This window comes from Cucurbita pepo, chromosome LG01, assembly GCF_002806865.2.
Source record: "Cucurbita pepo subsp. pepo cultivar mu-cu-16 chromosome LG01, ASM280686v2, whole genome shotgun sequence".
NCBI lineage: Eukaryota > Viridiplantae > Streptophyta > Magnoliopsida > Cucurbitales > Cucurbitaceae > Cucurbita > Cucurbita pepo.
Window position 1 is genome coordinate 11353763 of NC_036638.1, and position 11889 is coordinate 11365651.

At 36.4% G+C, this 11889-nt stretch overlaps 1 protein-coding gene and 2 non-coding genes across 3 annotated transcripts; all 3 read left to right on the forward strand.

Annotated features, from left to right (window-relative positions):
- Nucleotides 1-1332: 1332 nt before the first annotated feature.
- TRNAA-UGC lies at nt 1333-1405 on the forward strand. Its single transcript has one exon. It is a non-coding gene; the product is annotated as a tRNA-Ala (tRNA).
- A 2387-nt stretch (nt 1406-3792) lies between these two features.
- Nucleotides 3793-3865, forward strand: TRNAA-UGC. Its single transcript has one exon. It is a non-coding gene; the product is annotated as a tRNA-Ala (tRNA).
- A 3183-nt stretch (nt 3866-7048) lies between these two features.
- LOC111792843 (respiratory burst oxidase homolog protein E) lies at nt 7049-11560 on the forward strand. Its single transcript, XM_023674446.1, has 11 exons — nt 7049-7767; nt 7843-8002; nt 8066-8228; nt 8307-9116; nt 9267-9362; nt 9899-10015; nt 10096-10265; nt 10334-10499; nt 10758-10952; nt 11027-11155; nt 11232-11560. Exons 1-11 carry the CDS (start codon nt 7263-7265, stop codon nt 11418-11420), a joined length of 2700 nt encoding a protein of 899 aa, XP_023530214.1. The 5' UTR covers nt 7049-7262; the 3' UTR covers nt 11421-11560.
- Nucleotides 11561-11889: the final 329 nt, after the last annotated feature.

Below are 11889 nucleotides of genomic sequence, written 5' to 3' on the forward strand. Positions count from 1 at the left end.
AGGCTATATAAAGCCATGTATGTTGTATTTGTAAGGTAGACTTGGAAAATATAGAAAGAAGCATTTGTGCTTTTCTTTAGCCAATGGCTAAGTTTCTTTGCAATTCTATGTAGTTTAGATTGCATGTAGAATCATTCAAGCTCGACATGATCAATCTTGCTTGTGGAGTGATTCGAATCTCAAACAAGTGTTTGAGATATTTGATCAACAAGAATCATTGAAGCTAGACATGATCGATTTTGCTTCTGGAGTGATTCGAATCTCAAACAAAGTGTTCTTGGCTTGAGATATTCGATCAACAAGGTAATCCGAATCTTACTCCCCTTGTAGTGATTCCTTATCTTATCAACTAATCTTGAGCGATAAGTCAAGTATTAATTCTAATGATATTTTCATTTTCATCAAATTCCTGCCTTCTAGAATCATTTTATGCTACACTAGATAACAAGTTATAGTTCCAGCGGTGAAGGAATTCTATGCACATGCTAACCAAGATAAAGACTACAACTTAATAGTCAAAACACAGGTGGTTGATTGGAGCCCTCGGGTCATTAACTGACTACAAACCTTCAATCATGTCACCTTTAATGAAATGGTTCATTAAAGTACCCCTCAAATGTGCAACTCAAAACAACATTAGAGATAGTTAGAACACAGTGACAAATTTCAAAATGTGTTGTAAGGACAATGGTAGAAGCATACCTCAACCCTCAAGTTAAAGTGTGAGTTGCATTTGTGAAGACCAACATGCTACCTACCACACCTGACACAATATTTTTTGCTGAACAAATCTTAAGTATTAATGTAGGGAATATTATGAAGAGGAAGAAAAATTGGATGCAAATAGTTTGATGGAATTCATAGGAGGCTGTTAGAAAAGCTCAAGCAGCTGTGCAAGGAAAGAGTAGTAGTTTAGTCGTAGGTATGGATCAAATATTGGAGCAACAAGAGAACCTACTCAATTGGTGCGAAAACAATGAAATAAGTTGCGAGGCATATTGGTCCTCGATAGAAAGTGCCTAAAAATTGGTGTGAAAAACAATTTTTCCAATTCTCATTGTCAAACAAGGCCTACAAATTGCTAAATTGCTACATATTTGAACTAGGCCAGCTCAACCTATAGAAGATTTAGAACTGCATGACATCATCTATCAAATAATTCTTATTCAATAATTGTTAGCAATAAATAATTACTAACTAAAATTTAGAAATACTTTTTATATCTCCATTTTAGAAATTTAATTTTAATTTAAATAATTATTATATTTCCATTTAGAATTCTAAATTTTATATTCCTATATTAAAATAAAAATTTAGTTTGTCTGACAGTTGGGGGATGTAGCTCACATGGTAGAGCGCTCGCTTTGCATGCGAGAGGTACGGGGTTCGATACCCCGCATCTCCACTTTCCAGTTCCTTTTGGTTCTTTTCGGAAAAGGCTAAACTGAATGTTTTCCACATTTTTCTTTGCATGCGAGAGGTACGGGGTTCGATACCCCGCATCTCCAAATTTTGTTTTCTTTTTTATCCTTTTCAGAAAACGTTAAATGGTCTGTAGGTATTTCCAGAACTGGGCCGGCCCAAAACCAACTAAATCCCAAGTCGTGATCAAATGTATTTATAAATAAAAAAAATAAAAAATAAATTATTTTATATTAAAAATTAATACTTAATTTTATAGAATACTTGACTGCGTATGATTAAGCTATTATAAATTTTTAAATACAACACTAAATTGACATATACTAAATTTAAAGGATAAAACTATTACAAATTTAAAAGCTCTAAACACCAAAAATATTTTATAACCCCTAAAAAAATTATGTTTTCATCCAACAAACTAGTTTTTTAATTGGCATGAATATTGCTCAGAGTATACATGTGAGTGGCTCAGTATCATATGTCAAGTTAAAGTTTAGGTGCTCGGCGTCACCATTATGTCTGTCTAAGGTGTGTTGTCTGCGACCGCGTGTTTGAAGTCCCAATCATATGTGTATAGGGCATGCTACAGGACATGTTGCCTATGGTTGCATGCTAATTTCAAACCCTCTTTTACTTGCTTTCATATTAGCTAGGTTTTAACTGTTCTTATTATGTAAGTTCGGGGTGCATGATTAGTCGTAAATTATTCTTACTCAAAATCGATTTCCAAACATTTTCTAAAACTGTTATAATCTCGTTTTCTAAAATATTTTCTCAAAAATTGGGTTGGAGGTTTGAGTATACGTTGGTCGTGTTAACGATGACCCAATTTCTAATTATTTGACTAACTCGAGAGTGAGAATACACAATTGCATCTCATTAAGAGCTTTGAAGACCAAGTCAACAAGCCTACCATCTCATTCGATATAAGAGGAAGAGAACAGTTCCTCGGAAGATGTCTAAAGACAAAGGGAACTCTTTGTCCACACCTTTTGCAACCTTATTATATTACTAAGAAGCATGCATCCATATTTTGCTTAGTTATTTATAGTTATATCCATACGAGTCTCCATAATGTTCATGCATGCACACTAGAAGCATGGTCTATATTATGTAGGGCCATACATCATGCATTTTATGATTCATATGCAGTAGTGCTACTTTGTGCAGGAATTAGAAATCATGGACGTAATATTCTTCATCATCATAAATAAAATAGTGAGGTGAGAGGTCTGTTTCTTTAATGACTAGTTTAAGTTTGAGAATATTAAATAATTCTACCACCCCACACATACAAAAAAAAAAAAAAAAAACAAAGGGGAGCGATCCTATTAGTGATGATATTATGTAGTTTAATTATATATATAATTGAGTTATTTTATAGAGAGTTAGAAGCTTTATATTGAACCATAATGCTATAGCAAATCTGGGAGCGATCCTATTAGTGATGATATTTGTTGTAGCAACTCTGGCAGCAAATTTGTCGAGGATGACACGCAAAAAATTTTAATCCAAATCCGCAAGAGAGAAAGAAACCATATAAAAGGTAAAGACAGAAACAAAGAGGGGCACGAAACCAATGAGGCTAAAGAAGAAAACGAAAGGGGAAGATAAAAGAGGCACTTTAATTCCGCAACTAATGAAAGGTAAAGAAAAAATGGCCTAAAAAGAATAACTTAAGACAAAGAGGTAGACATGTATGAATGTATGGTTTATGTTTATGTTTTATGATTTCCGTGCATTAGGTGATTGATGGGAATATATATCTCCCTAATATACATGTATGAATGAATAGAGTATGTTTTCGAGCTTTAGATAGTCGATAGGAACATCTCCCTAGTAAATCATGCATGAGCGAACAAAACTAAGATTAGGGTGCCGGAGCTAGAGAGGTCTACAAGTTGACCCAAGTCAAAACGTTTCCAGTAGACCAAGCATCCTAAATATGTGAGTAAAAATTAGAGCTCTAGACATGAGTGCATATGGGGACGAAATAACCTAAGGGGCTAACCCTAAGTGTCTTGGAAACATGAGATATAGACTAAACTGCTTAGACGTCCTTTAAGATCTAGTAAACCACCATGATATCTAAGAAAGATTAAGTAAGCTTAACAGAATCCTTAAGACCACTTGAGTTTATTGAGTTAGATTCGAGACAAGGTTGACATTGTGATTTCGTTAAACTGGTTTTGAGGAAGGACTTGGGACTACACGGGTGGTTAGCTCAAGACAAGAACCCTTATTAAGGGTAGAAACGGGTCAAGGTTGACAATGCGACTCCGTAAACGGGTCTTAACAAATAGTTGGTTTTTTGTCTAGACATTTTTTCATATATTTCATATTTTCTTTTGTATTTAAAAGAAATAAGTAGGGGATGTAGCTCACATGGTAGAGCGCTCGCTTTGCATGCGAGAGGTACGGGGTTCGATACCCCGCATCTCCAATTTCTTTTTGATTTTTTTGTCCATTTCAGAAAACGTTAAAAAAGGCTTCTAGTATTTGCAGAACTGGGCCGGCCCAAAGGCCTAAACTAACTAAATCCAAATCTGTCCGCGATTGGGTTTTTTTTACACGATGTTTGTTAACAACCAAATGGGGGATGTAGCTCACATGGTAGAGTGTTTGTTTTGCATGCGAGAGGTACGGGGTTCGATACCCCGCATCTCCAACATTTGATGCTTTTTTTGTCCAAAAAAAGTTCCATAATATATATGTAAAAGGGTAAAAAAAATATTTTTTTTATTCAACAAAACTTGTAACAAATATATCAAATCATGATTTCTTGTACTAAATTTATTGAACGAGCTAGGCTCAGTCATGCATCGAGTTGTGTGTCAAATTGACGCTTAGGTACTCAATATCAAATCATGTTTTATCTTAGTTGTGTCGTTTATGTTCGCACGTTCATTCCAAATCTCTTTTACTAGCTTTCATGTCAGCTAGGTCTTTGACACAAAATGTACTAATAACATTATTTTCTAAAATCGATTTCCAAACATTTTCTAAAACATTTTCCTAAAAATAGGGTTGGAGACATAAGTATACATTGTTCGTGCAAACGATGATCCAAATTCTAATTATTTGACTAACTCAAAAGTAAGAATACACCGTCACACGATCATCAACTCTACTTGTGACCTATCTTCTTTTTAATTTTGATATTTATTTATTTATTTAGATGGAAGAACAGAGGATGCTTGAAAAAGAGTTAATGTATAAAGAAAAGAGTGATAGTGAAGCAAAAAGAAAAGGGACTATTTTCAAACACAATAATGTGATAATGCCAAAATAAATAAATAAATAAATAAATAAATAAATAAATAAATAAATAAATAAATAAATAAAATGTCGAGGTTGGGGGATGCGGGTGGGTGTGGTTTTTTGGTAATTTACTTATCATAATCAAAGTATCAAATTAAGCTACGTGCTTCCAAATATTCTGTTTTATTATTTTATTATTATTATTATTATTATTATTTTCTTCTTTTTATGGGTGTGGTTTGGCTTCATGTCAATTGAATCCGACATTTGAATTAAATAATAATAAAATTTATTTCTCTTCTCATTCTATTTTTCTTACCTCAGATAATTACCTTTTACCTTTCTATTTCCAATTTCTGCATCTACCCTTTTCTACTTATTTATTTATAATATAAATTATAAATAATAAATCTGAAAATATAATAATAATTATCATTATCGTGTTTAGTCTACGAGACAAATCTTCTCCTTGCTCTATCCCTCGTCTTTCCAACCGGGATCTTCATCACTTTAGATATGGGTCCCTACAGAAATATATGTAATAATATAAAATTAGTCGTGATATGATTTAATTAATTAAAATTAAAAATTATAATACTTTAATTCAATTTTATTAAGTAGTTTTATGTGAATAATATTAATTATTCATATTATTTTATTATTTTTGAAGAAAATTCATATTATGATATTGTGTAGAGAGAGAGAGAGAGAGTATTGTTGGGACAAAATCAAGGGATGATTGCACATCATGCCATTGTGCACCACATTTCTATAATATATAGTTGACTCTGCCACATCCAGGCACAAAATTATTGTTTTTAAAATAAATATTTTTTTTTTCATTTAAACTTATTAAAAAATTAGAAAAATATTTTTTAATCCAAAAATAGATGTCACGTAGGCTTCCGACAAAAAGAAGCATTTTAATAATAATTTTTTTGGGTAATATTATTCTGGAAAAGAAACTAATTGGATAACTTTTCACGTTTATTTTAATTTGACCTAAATAATTTTGAATTTAACTTTTAATTTGGGGTTGGGTTGTCGAGTTGTTTAATTTAAAAATAAAAATTTTAATTGTGAATTAATTGCATGAATAATATAAAACATGAAACAAAAGATATTAAAGAACATGTATTAATTGAGTTACGGTAGATGAAGAGTGCGATTGTGTGATGGGTGTGTTTGCAAACCTATGAGGAGTGCGAGTCTATGACTATGTGTCTAGCGTAAGTGAGCTTGCGAGGAGGAGCACTATGGAAGGAAGGAAGAACGAAGAAGATGAAGAATCCAGTGAAACTTATTAGGCGAGTGTACTCGAGTAGGAATTGTGGGAAGAACGAAAAAGTATTGATGTGTATTGCGAGTGGCAAAGAAGTACTAAGTTGGTGAGTTATCCGTGTCATGTCAAAGGAGGAGGAAGAGACTGGAGTCATCAGGTGAGGCTCATAGGCATAAAGATTAGACTAGAAAATCTTTTTTTTTTTTTTTTTTTTTCTTCGGTTTGTTAATGCAATCGGGTTGACTTGGATCTTTGTATACTAAATCCATACTCAACTCAAACAGGACTGGGTCCTAAAAACCAACCCAACCCGACCCAAATCATATTTAACCCAATCTAACCCAACTCTTATTATTCAAGTTGGGTCAATTCAAATTCTCAGATTCAACCGACACTTTTACCAAAATTCATTCCCTTCTAGATATCCTACGTTTTTATTTGAACAATAAATTGAAAATGGAAAGAATTTAAGAATGAAATCAGAAATTAAGAAGGTTTTTGAGGTAAGGGAGAAAAAGTAAAGATTTAAATGAAAAGGGCATGCACGCAAATCCATGTACATTCCCTTAACGAATGGTGTGTACTTTGATTTCATTTATAAAAGCCTACAACTTTCGACATGTCGTACTGCATTCAAATTCAGCTGCACCATCAATCATTATGTCGTACTCTATTTATTATTATTATTTTTTTATTGCGTAAGATGTAATTTAATTGGAAATTACGTGTTGTTCTAGAATAATTAGATTAATAACAATGATTACGTGGATAATCCTTTTTACTAATTTGAATAGATATTAAAAAAAAAAAAAAAAAAAGGTGGAGTAATATTATGGTATGGAATGAATATTTCTTATAATGAAAGAATAAAAAAGCTTAAAATTCAAACAAACACCAACATCATCATCATCATCCATCCATCACTTATGCATCATTATTATTCATACTTATTAATACTCTCATTTCTTTTTTTATTTTTAGTATTTATGAAAAAGAATTAAAATAATTTTTTTAATGCATGAGATGGATGGGACAACACAACCACATTTGCATTCACCACCCCAAATCTGAACCCCTTCTCTCCTTATATTGTATTGCATTGTATTGTGTTGTATGTTGGTGGCACTCTGATTATTTGTTCGCACACAATTATATATTATGAGACGAAGAAAGCGTTGAAATGGTGTGCGTTGGAATTGGTTGAGAGGTGTGTTTCTTTTTCCCTTCTCCCCTTTTCTCTTCTTCATCGCCACCAACTTCAATCAAACCCCCCCTTCTCCCATCTCCTCTCTCTTCAATGCCAAGGTCCTCCTCCTACTCCCCGCCTCCCCCACCTCCCCAAGGGATGCTACCCCTCTTCCTAAACGACCTCGTTAACCACCAGGACTTCCTCGAGCTCACATTGGAACTCGACAACGACTCCCTCATGCTCCGCAGCATTGCTCCTGCTCCTCCTCCTCCTCCCGACCCCCTCCCGGATGACTCTCTCCTCTCCATCACCGCTAGAATCCGCAACAAATTCCCCTGGCTCCGCTCTGCCTCCTCCCGCGCTTCTACCGCCTCGTCTCTCGACAGGGACGACACGGCGGCGGTACCCATGTCTGCCCGTGACGCCCGCCGTCTCAATGCCCAGCTGCAGCGCACTCGATCTAGCGCCCAGGCTGCCCTTCGTGGCCTTAGGTTCATCAGCAATACCACTGGTGCCTCTGACGCCAACGAGCTCTGGCGCAGAGTCCACTCCAGATTTCATTCTCTGGCTCAAGCTGGACTCCTCGCCAGAGATGATTTTGCAGAATGTATCGGTGGGAGCTCAACCCATTTTGGATTACAGTTTCTACTCCAAAATTTTACATTCACAGTAATTGAATTTCTGACAGGAATGATGGATTCTAAGGAGTTTGCGGTTAGAATCTTCGACGCATTAGCGAGAAGAAAAGGATTGAGGATTTCCAAAATCAACGTCGAGGAATTACATGAATTTTGGTTGAAGATTTCTGATCAAAGCTTTGACGCTCGTCTTCAAATCTTCTTCGACATGTAAGAATGATTCAAATTCATTCATTTGTAAATCGAGTGAGTAATTCCGACCAACATGAACAGGGCCGACAGCAATGAAGATGGTAGAATCACAAGACATGAAGTGCAGGAGCTGATTATGCTAAGCGCTTCTGCTAACAATCTTGCAAGACTCAAAGAACGAGCTGAGGAATATGCTTCGTTGATCATGGAAGAACTCGACCCAGAAAACCTCGGATACATCGAGGTATGGTTTTAATTAATAATTTAACATGTGGGTTTCTTCTGAATTCTTACACGTTGTGAAAGTTCTTGATTGATTCAGCTATGGCAGCTGGAGACTCTGCTTTTACAAAGAGACACATATATGAATTACAGCAGACCTTTAAGCATAGCAACAAGTGTCGGATGGAGCCAAAATCTAAGCTCATTTAACCCCAAAACCATTATTAAATCAGCCACCACAACGCTCCATTCTGTAGTCCTTCAAAATTGGCAAAGAATTTGGATTCTGTTCCTCTGGGGTTCAACAATGGCAGCTCTGTTCATATGGAAATTCCTTCAATACAAAAACAGAGCAGCTTTTAACATAATGGGGTATTGTCTTCCAACAGCCAAAGGCGCTGCCGAGACACTGAAGTTCAATATGGCCTTAATACTCCTCCCTGTCTGCCGTAACACTCTCACTTGGCTCCGATCGACAGCAGCGAGATCAGTCGTTCCGTTCGACGACAACATCAATTTTCATAAGCTGATTGCATGTTTCATAGCAGTCGGGATCGTCGTCCACGGTGGGGTTCATCTGGCGTGTGACTTTCCGAGATTGGCGAGGTCGTCGCGGGAGGAATTCGAAGTGATATCGAGTGATTTTCATAACAAGAAGCCGAGTTATAAGGAGCTTTTGATGAGTGTTGAAGGGGTAACAGGGATTGTGATGGTGGTTTTGATGGGGATTTCTTTTACACTTGCTACTCATCGGTTCAGGAGGAATGTTGTGAAATTGCCTTGGTTGTTGAACAGATTGGCTGGGTTTAATGCGTTTTGGTACTCTCATCATCTTATGGGAATTGTATACCTTTTGCTTCTTGTTCATGGGACTTTCTTGTTTCTTGCTCATAGCTGGACTCAAAAAACGGTAACCCGACACCCCGTTTGATAGCTATTTGGTTTTTTATTGCATATTAAGCTTATACATATCACGAGTTTCTTCGAACTTGATTTAGAATTTAGCTAAGAATTCATATGTTTATGTTCGAGTTGTTTGTGGTTTTTTTTTTGGTGGTAGACTTGGGTGTATATCGTTTTTCCTTTGCTGTTGTATCTTGGGGAGAGGAGCCTCCGAGCCTGCAGATCAGAGTACTACTCTGTTGAGATATTGAAGGTAATGTACCATCTTCCATTTCATTTGATTGTTCGATCTAACAAGAAGTATCCGTTAAATGTCGTCAAATTTGAGTTTGAACTCGACAAACAAAGCATCTACTCCTTCCTTTGAGGTCGTATATATAAATTCTCGAAATGGTAACTGTGAGATCCCACGTTGGTTGGAGAGGGGGGCAGTATGCGAGCGAGGACACTATACCCCCAAAGGGGTAGGTTGTGAGATTCCACATCGGTTGGAGAGAGAGAGAGGAACAAAACATTCTTTAGAAGGGTGTGAAAACCTCTCACTAACAGATGCGTTTCAAAACCTCGTCGTGAGCTTGAGGTGTTACAAATGGTATCAGAGCCAGACATTGGGTGGTGTCTCAGCGAGTGAGATTACATACTTCTCCCTAACAGACCCGTTTTAAAATCGTGAGGGAAAAGCCTCTAAGAGTGGGTGTGAGCTTGAGCTTGAACTGTTGCAGTAACCGTAGGAAAGTAGCATAAATTTTTTTTTTAGGACTAAAAGGTTCGAGTGATTGAAATGAACAGGTATCAGTACTACCGGGGAATGTGTTCAGCTTAGTGATGTTGAAGCCTAGAGGGTTCAAATACAGAAGTGGGCAATACATATTCCTTCAATGTCCTTCAATTTCCCAGTTTGAATGGTACGTTTACAACTCCAAATCTACTTGCTTCTTCAACACAAAGGGGAAAAAAAAAGAGAAAAAAAAAAAAAAAAAAAAGCANACCCATTTTCTATCACTTCAGCGCCAGGAGATGAGTACCTGAGTGTGCATATCAGGACAGTGGGCGACTGGACCAGAGAACTCAAGCGTGTCTTCACTGACCATGTTAACTCCAAACCTGTCCTTGCCAGAGCCAAATTGGGCCACTTGGTCAACATGGAAAGAAAAAGGTAATGGGTCTTTCTCTCGTTTCTACTCGTATCTATCTAGTTTCTAAACTTTGTGATGATTCGTTCAGCCAGCCGAGGTTGCTGTTAGATGGGCCGTATGGAGCACCCGCGCAAGATTACCAAAACTACGACGTGCTTCTCCTCGTTGGACTTGGAATTGGAGCCACCCCTTTTGTTAGTATCCTTAAGGATCTTCTCAACAACTCGAGAACCATTGAAGAACAGACGCCAACGGTACATTAAAAACTTATTTACATAGAAATTTGAACCTCTCTCTCTCTCGATATAAAAATGCAACTTTCGACCTCTTTGGCTTGTCTTATATTAAGAAAATAAAATAAAATAGTTTAAAGGTTCCGTTTAATAACCCGTGAGTAGTTAGTTTCTAGTATTTTAAAATTAAGCTTATACACATTACTTCCACGTATAATTTTTTTTTGTTTCGTTACGAAACTGAGTCTAAGATTCTCATGTTTTCTATTAATGACATAGGAATCGACAACAGAAACAAGCAGATCAGAAGACAGCTTCGGATCGTTAAACACAACGCCAAGCGGAAAGAGGAAGTTACAGAGTAGGACGGGGACGGGGCAGGCGCAAGCTTACTTCTATTGGGTGACAAGGGAGGCTGGCTCTTTGGAGTGGTTCAAAGGGGTGATGGATGAAGTAGCGGAGATGGATAGGAAGGTACGTAAAACTAAAACAAAGACATTAAATCAAGTAGTGAAACGAACGAACTAACGAACAAACGAACGAATCAGGGTCAAATTGAACTCCACAACTACTTAACGAGTGTATACGAAGAAAGCGATGCAAGGAGCACATTGATCACAATGGTTCAAGCATTGAACCATGCCAAACATGGTGTCGACATCCTCTCCGGCACTCGAGTAAGTAACTAACAACGCTATCTTCGACCCATTTTTCAATTCCATTCTTATTCTCTAAAAGATTTATCATTGGCAGGCGAGGACTCACTTCGCGAGGCCAGACTGGAAGGAGGTGTTCGGGCGAATAGCGTCGAAGCACGCTTACAAGACGGTGGGAGTGTTCTATTGCGGAATGCCAATGCTAGCCAAAGAGCTGAAGAGGCTATCACTAGAATTCACTCGCAAGACTGCAACAAGATTCGAGTTTCATAAGGAATACTTCTAAAACTTAACTAAACCAAATAAACATATAGTTAGATGTAGATTCAATTACCATATATTATACGTCATTTATGTGCATTTTTTTTTTTAACAATATAACGATATCAAATAAGTGAATGAAAATAATATGCAATTTTTATGAGATCCCATACGTAATATCTGTTAGTGGTGGGCTTGGATCATTACACAAATTGAACCGAGACTAATCAATGATATGACTATAACATGTCAAGATGTTCAAAGTATGATTGTTTATTAACGAAGTTCATAACAAATACAGCTACGAAAAGATTAGACATCAAATCTTGGAATTTGAGATTTGATTTGGGTTTGTGAATGTGTTGATCGTGAAAAGAACAGCTATTGGAAATGGATGGATATATAAATTTGGGAAAGGGCAACCTAAATGGTATCGGAAGAACATGTTAACAAATAATACAGAATAATAGCATCATAGAAATCAAGATTAAGAC